General features: G+C 40.1%; 1 protein-coding gene across 1 annotated transcript; it reads right to left on the bottom strand.

The window, feature by feature from the left end:
• Positions 1-425: 425 nt before the first annotated feature.
• NCF4 (neutrophil cytosolic factor 4, 40kDa) lies at positions 426-10,894 on the bottom strand. The gene is made up of 10 exons (XM_010005752.1): positions 10,673-10,894; positions 8,816-8,900; positions 6,800-6,953; positions 6,449-6,519; positions 5,520-5,647; positions 4,044-4,101; positions 2,367-2,465; positions 1,515-1,645; positions 1,356-1,421; positions 426-677 (listed from the first exon to the last, which is right to left on the bottom strand). Exons 1-10 carry the CDS (start codon positions 10,702-10,704, stop codon positions 449-451), a joined length of 1,053 nt encoding a protein of 350 aa, XP_010004054.1. The 5' UTR covers positions 10,705-10,894; the 3' UTR covers positions 426-448.
• Between the last annotated feature and the right edge of the window lie 232 nt (positions 10,895-11,126).

Consider the following 11,126-nt stretch of genomic DNA (forward strand, 5'->3'; position numbering starts at 1 on the left):
TGGCAACATTTTCTCGATGCTTCCAGAACAAACTCTGGATGTCCAGTCAGACTCCCACAGGACAGAAATAATTACACAGTCATAAGCACTAGCACACAAAAGTTCATAAAAGCAGGTGAAGAGAAAGTTATGGCAGACTCGGAAAAAAAGCTTGTGAAGACATTCTGGACAAATAATTAGCTGTGGGAGTGAAAATATTGATTAGAGCAGGTCCTGGGACTCAGGACACTGGACCCGTCTTGTAGGCTGACACTGACTTGCTTTGTGAATACGGCCAGTGCTTTTATTTCTCTGTTCCTCACTCTCTCAGGTCTACACGTAGGTGTCTCTTACAGAGGCATGCTAAAAAGCTGAAGAAACTAAGTACAGATTTTACACTGAAAGGTAATATGTTACTAAAAACTACTCTTTTCAAGCTCACTTCAACTGGAACGTCTCCATATAGCACTTAGGTAGCTTTTACTGTTTGAGTAGCACCTATTCCAGGACAAGTATTGTAGACGCCCAAATTATCTTTGTGACTGATGTGCAACTTCCAAGGGAAGAAATGCGTCTCAAAGGGCCTTCTCCTGCTCTGAGACACCATGAGTTCAACATCCTGATCGGAGAGTAACCGGATCAGATCACCATCAAGGTCTTGGTAATTCAAAACAATGTCATCTTGGTCAAACTCCCGCCTGGTAGAAAAGAAATTGATTGATTTCCAGTAATCAAGGAATGCCCAGGAGGTGCTGTATAATGTACAGGTAATCTAATTAATTCTGCTAAAAGCCACAAAAAGCCTTGGGTGTCTTGACATTCTTGATACAGCTAGTACTGAAAAATCTTACTGCCACATTCATGTTGTGCTGTGTTGAAGCTAAGAAACCTGCCAGAACCAAGAACCATTTGCAGTAACACCACACACATGGCACAGTTAATGTGTGGATTTGATAAATTTCTCATATATGAGAACTGAAGTTACTATCCTCTTTCTCCTTCCTACGTGTGATTGTTGGGGTTTTTTGAGAGGATGTTAAATAATGGAAGAATATTAACAAAGGTGTTATATTACTAATCTTTGATGTTCTGATGTTTTGATATTCAATGCTAGATTAATTTAGTTTAAAACTTGGTTAACAGCTATTAGAAGGTGCTGTTCTGCATCCTGAAAAAGTATTTTATTAGATAAAAGATCCTTGTATGGGGGTATGGCTCTGATCTTAGAACAAGAAATGGAAACTTCTACCCAGCATCATTGAGTTAAAAGTGTGTGGCATTCCATGCTTACTGACAATCTCAAAGCAGGGAAGGACTGGAGGAACTTGACAAATGTTTAGATAATGTTAAACACACAAATAAAAGCTTGCTTGTACCTCATCAATTCCATAAGATCTTTGAATGATGGAATGGTGCTCAGATCCTCTTCCACTGGGATATCTCTGTAAAAGAACCAAATCAAACCATTAGATATCATGAAAGGAGAATTGTTGGCATTTCTTCAGCAGTGAGCTGGAAGACTACCTTCTTATTACCTGATAGTGCTCATCGTCTCATCATGGTAATAGCAGCGAACTTTATTAACTGTGTCTTCCTGTTGTGGTAAATCTTTTATGATCTTCACGAAAGCACATGGGAAAATCCCAGTGGCATCATCAGCTGTTCCCTGGTAAGTGTTAGAATGAAGAAATACATGCCATTTTGGCCACATACAGTAAGTTCTGGAATTCAGTTCATTTCCATGGAAACAACTTTAAGAATTTTTCTACTGTAATCAAGAAAAGAAAGACTATGGCAGTGACCTGATGGCATCCCTACAAAAATATTATACAATTGTGTAGCCAAATACAAGGTGGAGAGTTGAAACTGTGTGGAAAACGGAAGTGGTCACCAAGGAAGGCTTTGGTGTTTGAATAATCAAAGATACCATATCAGCAAACACACAGCGTGTTTTCCTCATCCTTTTTCAGAACACTCTTGCATTGCCCACGTTCTCTCTAATCAGGCTGACGTGTGTTGTGGTATGAAGCATGAAGTATATAGCGGCTCACCCTGAGGCATGAAGCAAATTAATGACTGAAATGGAGTTTCCATCTCCTTTCTGTGGCCTTTGTGTGCTCTAATCACTTCCAAAGAATTTAAAAACATTCCAGCAGAACCAAATGCAAATGAGAACTGAAGTCTAGAGGGCAGAAAATTTGTAAGCTAAAAGCCACCAAGGAAGGAAACTATTTCAAATTTGGAGTCAAGGATTTATCCTTGACTATAAGACCTGATTATGAGAAAGTTTCTCCTTGAAAAGAGGAGACAGGTCTCAAGGACTAGGAGAGCCCTTTCTACTCATATATATTTCAAGGTATGCTGGTAATTCAGTATTGCAGTGTTACCTCCAACCAGTCTTTGTTTACTCTTCTGAGTAGATAAATCAAGTCTCCCTTCTTGAAGCTGAGTTCTAGTTTATTGGTTCCAGAAAAGTCAAACAGTGCCTGTGGAAAGTAATAAAACTTAAATTATTAATTCACAGAATTGCACAAATGAATCTTTCTTTCTGTCCTGTTCACGGGGTGAGAGCATAAAGCAGCATGATAGTATGCACTTTGTCATCACAGATGTGTTTCTGGGGTAAGGTCATACATATGACCCTAGCCTGCAGTTCTCAGAATTTCTTCTCTTTCTTGGCACACACAAAAATGCTTTGAAGAAGTAGTGAAAGCACTAGGATAAACATGATTCTGAGAAAGATTCATGCTAGGATTCTTAAAGTGTCAGGACACTGGATACCAGAGAAATAAATATAAAGAAAGAAGTTGAAAACACTTTAAAAGCAAATAAGTCAACAGCACTGAAGAGAGTTAACAACTTGAAAACTTGAAATCCTGATAACTGAAAATATATATGTTATTTCTGGGTGCAGTTTTACAGCTTCAGATATGCTGCATAATACCACAAAGAGCCTTAAAAATTACATAAATGTTGTGCCCTAATTTAAGGGTAACTAACTTTTTTTACATTCAGCTTCCAGGCCTGTATGCTGAACTGCCAGATTTGGGGAAGTCTGGGAAACTGAAATGTAGTTAAAATGGAACTTAGATGCCCCCTTCAGGGTGAAAAAAATAAAAGAGGAGGTAAGCACTTGCTACCACCCTAACAAGATGTTCTTGAATAATTAAAGTGGCCAAGTCGTCAAAAATTCATGTCTTCCCCATTGTTGTTAGAGAACATAATAGCCATTTCAATGTTCTTACAGAAGCTAAAAAAGAATGTGTTTTTTATTCTGTATTGAGATGGTTCTTTTGGTCCTGCTAATGTCAAGAGTTCTCCTAATAAAAAATAGAAAATGGTCATTGTTGTCCTAGTAGCCCATAAGGCTACTTAATAGCTCTTTCAAAAGCATTTTGGAAAGTTTTGATACATATATTCAATATTAATAAATCAATACACGAAACCCAAGAGATACGAATGATCCAAGACCTGCCACATTCAGTGTAAAACCTCAACCAACAAACCTCAAACACTTGCAGTTTTCTAATCTTACATAGCAAAGTCACATGTTCCAGGAAGCAAGACCATGCTCAGATAAGTACTGGTTACAAATCAGTTTCATGTGCTTAATACCAAGACAATATACAGCAAAAGACAAGGGTATAGGCACTTCTCAGTAGAACACTTCTGTTACAGAGAATACTAACATGTCTCACCTGAAAAGTTTTTAAACATATGCCGAGTGAGACTGAAGGTTGTGTTTGTTTTAAATGTCATTTATGGATATCACTACGTATGTGTGAATCATTTGGCAATAAGCTGGGCATGTTTCTCAATTTTGAGCCTCCTGCCATTCCAACTTCACAATGGACCTTCTCATTACTCAACTAGGGAGGAAGAGAATCCTTCTTTCCATCCTTTGTTTCATTCCTTGTTGTTAAAAATCAATTGTTTTCCTGTTTTGATTTCACTTTCCCTCCTTTCCCCAAGCTGTTATTGGAAAAGACAACTTGATCAATGAAATACCAAAGTAAAAGAGAGTTTCATCTCCTATGCTATGACAGATTGTGCAGAGTACTCACCTCAGCCCGTGGAGCTGCTGTGCGGTCAACAACAGGGCCTTGAGATGAACTGCTTTTACTGCAAAGAAAGAACATAACAGGGAGGTAAATATTTCTTTCTAGTCATCAAAAATACTACATAATCAGAAGTACAGTGTCTGCATTCTCCTGATTTAAGAGGTAGGAAAGCCATAGATCACTGGAGAATCTGCATGAGAATCTGTGTGTAGCACTGAAGTAAGCAAATACAAATGCAACAACATTGCCCTAGTTCTCTTGGTTTCAGTGCAGAGAAGCAGCAATCTGATGATGTCTGCTGCTGAGAACAGATGGAATTTCCAACACAGTCAGTATCTTGGACCTCTCTTCCCCACCACTGCTCAGACCCCTACTCTGTCTTCTGGGCATCCCTGTTTCTAGCATTTCAGCATTAAGTTCAAACGCTGCCATCACAAATGCATCCAGGGACACATACACACACACAGTTTTTGCACTGATGGTGGTAAGGAAGTGGGTCCATCTTTGCTATGTTGGAAGGAGAATTAATTTGTCCAAAGAGTAATGAAATATGAAGTCTAGGTAGCAGTTCTCCAAAGGAGTGTCAATGTTGCTATGTAGGACAGGCCCCTGTTTATATGAAGGACTGGAACAAAGTATTCTATTTCATTTAGTGTCTGAACCAGACCTCACTGAATTCAGTGCCAAAACTCACATTGACTTCAGTACTGCAAGACTATGTCCTTAAGCTTGGACTACATTTTCTGCACATTATAGTATATATGTCATAAGAAGACAGGCTGAGAGAGCTGTGGTTGCTCAGCCTGGAGAAGAGGAGGCTCCACGGAGACCATAGAAGCCTTTCAGTACCTGAAGGGGCTACAGAAAAACTGGACTCTCTAGCTTTTACTTTTTATGAGGTCATATAGTGACAGGATGAGGGGCAATGGTCTCAAGCTGAAAGAGGGTTGGTTTAGATTAGATATTAGTAAGAAATTATTTACTGAGAGGGTGGTGAGACGCTGGCACAGGTTTCCCAGAGAAACTGTGGCTGCCCCTTCCCTGGAAATGTTGAAGGCCAGGTTGGATGGGGCTTGGAGAAAACTGGTCTAGTGGGAGGTGTCCCTGCCCACACAGGGGATTTGGAGCTAGATGATCTTTAAGGTCCCTTCCAACCCAAACCATTCTATGATTCTATGATTCTGTGGTATTACCATTAAAGAACTATCACCAGATAATGCTGAGCAGCATTTGTTTTAAAAGCAAGATATACTCCTATTTTGGAATTTTCCTTTAATGCAAGTACCATATGCACTTTAAAAATCTGAGATTACTGAAAACAAGAAATACCCCATATTCACTCTACCACAAAGATCCTCATAATAATACTTCATTAATTGACTTGGGAAACAGAGTGGTGATCCTTATCTCTTTCTCCCCCTGACTCTGGACAGCATCTCTTACATCAAGCAACACTGAAAAAACATGTCAATCACTTACACTCGGCGTGTCCGTGGGCGAAGCCGTCTCAGCCTGTGAGGCACCTGTTCGCTATCAAAGGTTGAGTGGTAGAAGAACAGCCGTACCTCTTCATCCATCAACACCCAAACGGGTAGGCAGAGTAGGTTCTGTGCCAAGAGCAAGTAGGAAGCAGAGTGTAACAGTGGGAAAGACCAATTCTCTATTTATTTACATGTAACTAATTTTCCTCTCTGACCTACAGGATCATGAAGGATATTCATTACTGCCAGAAATCTCCCTCCTCTCCTTTCTCACTCAGCAGGACACAGCTGAACAGCTGACAGTTTCTCCTGTTTACTCCTAGCGTTGGCCAATGTATTGCTTCACTATTTTTGTGCCTGATTTACTGCAGAAAAAGTAAATTGCTCTCTGTCTTTCCCTTCAGAACATGAATGACTGTGGAAAGAAGGCAATCTTAAGTACTGGAAGCCCTGGCTAGTGTTTCAGACTGTTACTGATTTAAAGTCAGGTCTTCAGTTAACCTGCACACAAAGTATTTATCTCCTCGACGTTGCTGGCTGTGTCTTCATTGCAGAGAAGGTACACCCAGAAGCCCACCCCACTGTCCCAGTCCCTTAGGTGCACATACCAACTCCAGATTCATGCAACACCTGAAGATGGACCATTTCCTCATACATCTTGGGGTGGTATTTTTGTAAGAATATCTATCTATGTATGAAGGCAGGGAGTGAGCCTTTGTGAACTGCATATCCCAGCAGATCCTACAGTCTGAACAATCTGGGGAATAAGACTGCAGGTTGTCCCACAGTGTGGATATTGTGTCTTCAGTAGAAACAATTTAGAGAGAAGCAGATACCTAGGACTACAGTACTGTCTCTCTTAGCTGATTTCAAGGGGTAAGCATCTGCAGTACTCAGTGCAGTCTCTACCTTAAAATTAAATTTTACCTTCATGTAGACATTTAGGATAGGAATCCTGCTCTCAGCAATTTCCTTTTTAGCCCCAACAAAAACTTTTCCTGGAAAATATAAAACCTGTGACAGTTATTGAAGAAAAATAAACATGGAAGCTGTCAGAGAAATGAAGCAATCAGGAGAAAGTAGGATCTCCAAGAAAATACATATTTTCTAAAGGATTTTAGGTTTCTAAATGAATGTTTCCACAAGTGGAGGGACTGCCAGTGGAGCTTGACTTCTCCAGCATCCACAGCTGGGTATTAGTTCCTTGTCACAATTACTTCCCTACAATGCACTCCTTTTTAGGAAAGCATGGGGCTTAGAATAATACTGACAGCTTACCTGGTAATATGGGGAGTGTGCAGGTGAAAGGGCTATTTTTGCTCTCAGCCCCGTATCTTTCCTCTAGTTTGGTGTGCAGAGCATAAAACTGACGGTAGCGTCGGAAAATCAGGTATCTGCCACCACCTTTAAGCTTTACTTCAATGACAAACATCTGAAACAGAGAAGGGGCATTCAGGCTGATGTTCATAGTCACTTACCAAATGAAAGTGAGACATACAATAGGAATGTAAAATCAGTGCTCCAGGAATAGTGTCTTAGGGGCTGAGTTAAGTTAAGCAACTGCAGTCTCAAGTAGTAGAAAATAACAAGTTAGCACCAGGCAGTGTGGTGTATGTGTGGGTCCAGCTTCCCATGGATCGTGTTCCTGTGGCTGCTTGCTATGACATAATCTTAAAAGGAAACCTGAAATTACTAGATGCTACTTTATGCTTGTGACTGTCCTGGTTTGAGCCAGGATTAAGCCAGTTTTCCCTTTACTGATTTCTTTTTTTTCCTTCAGTAAGCTTTCTTTTAACTAGCAACTGTGTGTTCTGCTAGGCTGATAAGACACTGGACTGTTTTTCTAACTGCTGGGTCTTCAAGGTCGCACCTTCGCTTTGCCAGCTCAGACACTACGGGGAGATCTGTGACCCCCTGTAGGAGGCTGAGTCAGACAGACAGCAAAATGGGCCAGAGATATTCCATTCCATATATCTATGTAAGCTCAAAGGAAGGTCAGAGATCACAGAAGACAACTTCCTTCCTGCTTCTCCCCTTCTCTTCCGTCCATGGCTGGCGTCTGGGGAGGACTCTGTTCATCCATCACCGTCGACCCTTAGGCTCAAACTCTCCTGACCCTCATCACTCTGTGCTTTCTCCAGCAGCAGCTTCAGGATTCCTCAGGACTGTCTTAATCTCAGGGGAGTGCTGTGGGAGTTGCTGGGGTGGGGGGAGACGAGAGGCTTTTGCCCATACCTGAACATATTTGCATATAATTGTATATATTTTCTTATATAATTCATTAGTGTTTAATTAAAGCTGTGTAGTTTAGTTTTCAATCCAGCCAAGTCTCTCTCTTTTTCTCTCTCTCCTTCCCTTCCTGGGTGGGAGGGGGAGGGGATTGAGAGCGTTGTTGTCAGACCTGAGTCAAACGGTGACAGTGACAAATGGAATATATTAAGTAAATACAAATATTTTACTGTAGCTACTTAGAACATCAAAATCTACAGATAAACATCTAAAAGAATTTATTTTCAGAGCTGAAGACTTCCATACTTCTTTCTGACTTTGAAGAACACAATGTCAGAAATTATAGTTTGACCTCTCCCAACCAGTATCTTACTTATCTCTCACCAAAATCACTTTGCTCTAAAGGAGCCCACGATTTCCATGCATTGATCTCTGAGTCAGTTTGCAGCCAGTACTTCAGAAAACATAAAGACAGAGCAACCAAAGGTCCCTAAAACCTGCATACTGCAGTGGGAAGGTTTTATAAGCAAGGCCTCCACTAAAAGCAGCACACCCTGAAGAAGCCAGACTAAGCTGGTCTTACCTAAAAAGCCTTTTCAGAAAATCTCCCAGTGCTTTTCCCTACTATTCCCTCCCTGTGTGCTTTTTCATGATTTATTAATATGCTACCATCTGTGAAGATGGAAGCATCCTAACTTGCAGTACTGTGAAATAATGAAGACAAGACCCTGCCCTTCTACTTTTTCAAATTTGTTTCCCACTGTCTTCACCAAAGGTACCCCACTCTGACAGGAAAAAAATCAGAAGTTAGGTAAGAATTTAGAAAACAAGCAATGTTAAAGGATACCTCTGTCACATTTCACTAGACAATACATTTTTAGACTACATCTGTGATAGACTAACTTTCATTCACTAACATTTTCATCAAGAAAAAAGAAGCACTGAGAATTTCTCCTCACATTCATGCTAAAAACCAACTATACCAGATTAACTGCATTTTGCTTCCCAAAACCAAACCAATCACAGATGAGGGCATATAAAGACAGGATAAATCTCTTTCCTTACATAATAATTAGTAAAGCCTTTCTTCTCTTCAATATCTGCAATGTTAGCTGAAACAGGCACATCATCTGGAAGCTGGTCAAAATCACTGTGAAGCAAGAGCAAAATATTTAGGTTATTCATACTGGCATTAGCCTTCAGAGGTCACTGCACCATACAGAACAAAGATAGTTAGGCAACATCACATTATGTAGTGTCAAAACCAAAAAGTTTTTAAAAATTGTGTCACTGTCTTCCTCTGGAAGACAATCTTGAGGTGTCAAGTTTTTATATGTTCAGCATAAGTCAGTGACCATCGTGAAGATTCATCAAGCCTGAAAAAGATCCGTATCATTCCTAAGAGTAGCAGGACCACAAAAGAATCACGTGAGTTGGTAAGCTTTTCCTGAGAAATGTGACCAAGTAATGATGCATTCTTAATCCTTCCTACAACATCTAGTAGACTGACAGTAAGTCTGAAATAGCATCTCTTATTCTAAGGAGATCATTACACACCATGATTTATGCTGTCATTATTACTGCCTTACTGTAGGGAATAGGAAACAGTACTAAGAAAAGAGCTGCTTGTGCTAAGTTCTGTAGAAACTGACAGCATAAAGCTAATTCTTGAAAATCTATGTATAAGATGCATACAATATACCTTTTGCATATAAGAAAAGAAACAACAGAAGGATAAGCACAAACAACAAAAAAAAGCAAAGAAACAAAGATATAGAATGGCTCTACATCACAACTAGTGGTGCCTGCACCAGCTGTCAAAACGTTACCCAGCTTTCTTGTAAATATCACAATAAAGCAGACTCTCAAAGGGGCTTTGGAAGAAGAACAAATAGCCTAGCAAATATTTACTGGGAGACCTCTCAGTCTCAGTCACAGCAGATATCCTGAAGCAAGAACAAAGATACTCATTTGAAAATGTAAAATGTATGAAGGAACATATGACAGTGGATAAGGTTAGAATAAGCTTTGCAGATCCTAGAAAGGATTGGATTTGAAGCAAGAGAGAGGGGAGGATCCTTGCAAGAATATCTAAAGAACAGCCATATGACCACAGTCTCACACTCCTATTGTTCACACAATAAAACAGCATGGATTGGCAGGTACTTTTTCCTCTGGGAACTTCTCCTTTGTACAACATATTTGACAAACAGAAAATAAGTTCACCTTTGCTTCAATCTTACAACTCAGTGTTGTTACAGTGGCACTTATATTAACATTTCAGTAAAAAGCATGAAGAACGAGGGGGAAAAATATACCCAACGAGGTAGAAAGAAAAAATTGCAAAAGGATCATCTAAGAAGGCCAAGCTGACACAATGTTAAGTATTCTGATAATACAAAAAACATGGCAGTTGGCTCAGTTTATACTGTTAGGAGAACATCCCAGAGGATGGGCTTTCACAATGTGTAGCCTATCTGGAAGGCTGAAATAATGATGCAAAGTCTTGTAATAGCTTGCTGTATGAGGAGAATGACATGAGTCAGCACCACCCACAACACTGTAAATACTACCACTTGCTGTGAAGAGGGATGTGGTTATGGAGATCAAGAGATATAATAATCACAAACACTTGTATCACAAACCCCGGTAAGAGGGAAACTATATAAAGCTAAAACAGCTATAAAGAGGACAATGACCCACTATTGTCCTAGGTGGTGAATACCCCCCACAAAATTAAGAAAGTTCACTCCAACTTAAGAAATGGTCTGCTCCACGCTGAGCAGCTTAATAGTTTGGAAGCTACAAAAACAAGAAGCCTATTAGAATCAGCACAGAAACTTGCATCCAAAATTAAATTGACAGATCGTAGCAGTTACATGGAGGTTCGTGGGGAGGCGGAAGGAGGGACAGACACGTTACCTCTTTTCTCGCAGCTGTCGGGGAAGAGACATGGTTTCCAGCCTCTTAGATACAGATGGTTAAGTTCTATTTCTCCACTTCTCAGGCAGTTCCTGGTTGAACAGAATGAACAAAGTCAAGGCAGTTCTCCCTGTGTGAATCAAGACTCCTTTGCAAGGCCTCAGAGGTCTTTTTTTTAATGCTTCTGTGTCAGATGATTTTTTCTGTTCTTTCCCACCCCCAGGAGATTGAGGAAGTACTAGAGAAAAAACTGTCATAAAGAAAGGCTGATTTGTGATGTCTGTCATGTATCGAAACTGCCAGAGTTGAGAAACTGAAAGCCCAACAAAAAGCAGAAACTATGAGCCCCGTGTTCCATGTTCCACCTCTTTACCAAAACATCTGTGGAAAGCCAGATAAATGGGCACAGCAAATTATGGTTTACCCCAGCTAAAACGTCCCATATACATCCCTA

The sequence above is a fragment of the Chaetura pelagica genome, unplaced genomic scaffold (assembly GCF_000747805.2).
Source record: "Chaetura pelagica isolate M959 unplaced genomic scaffold, ChaPel_1.0 scaffold79, whole genome shotgun sequence".
Taxonomy (NCBI): domain Eukaryota; kingdom Metazoa; phylum Chordata; class Aves; order Apodiformes; family Apodidae; genus Chaetura; species Chaetura pelagica.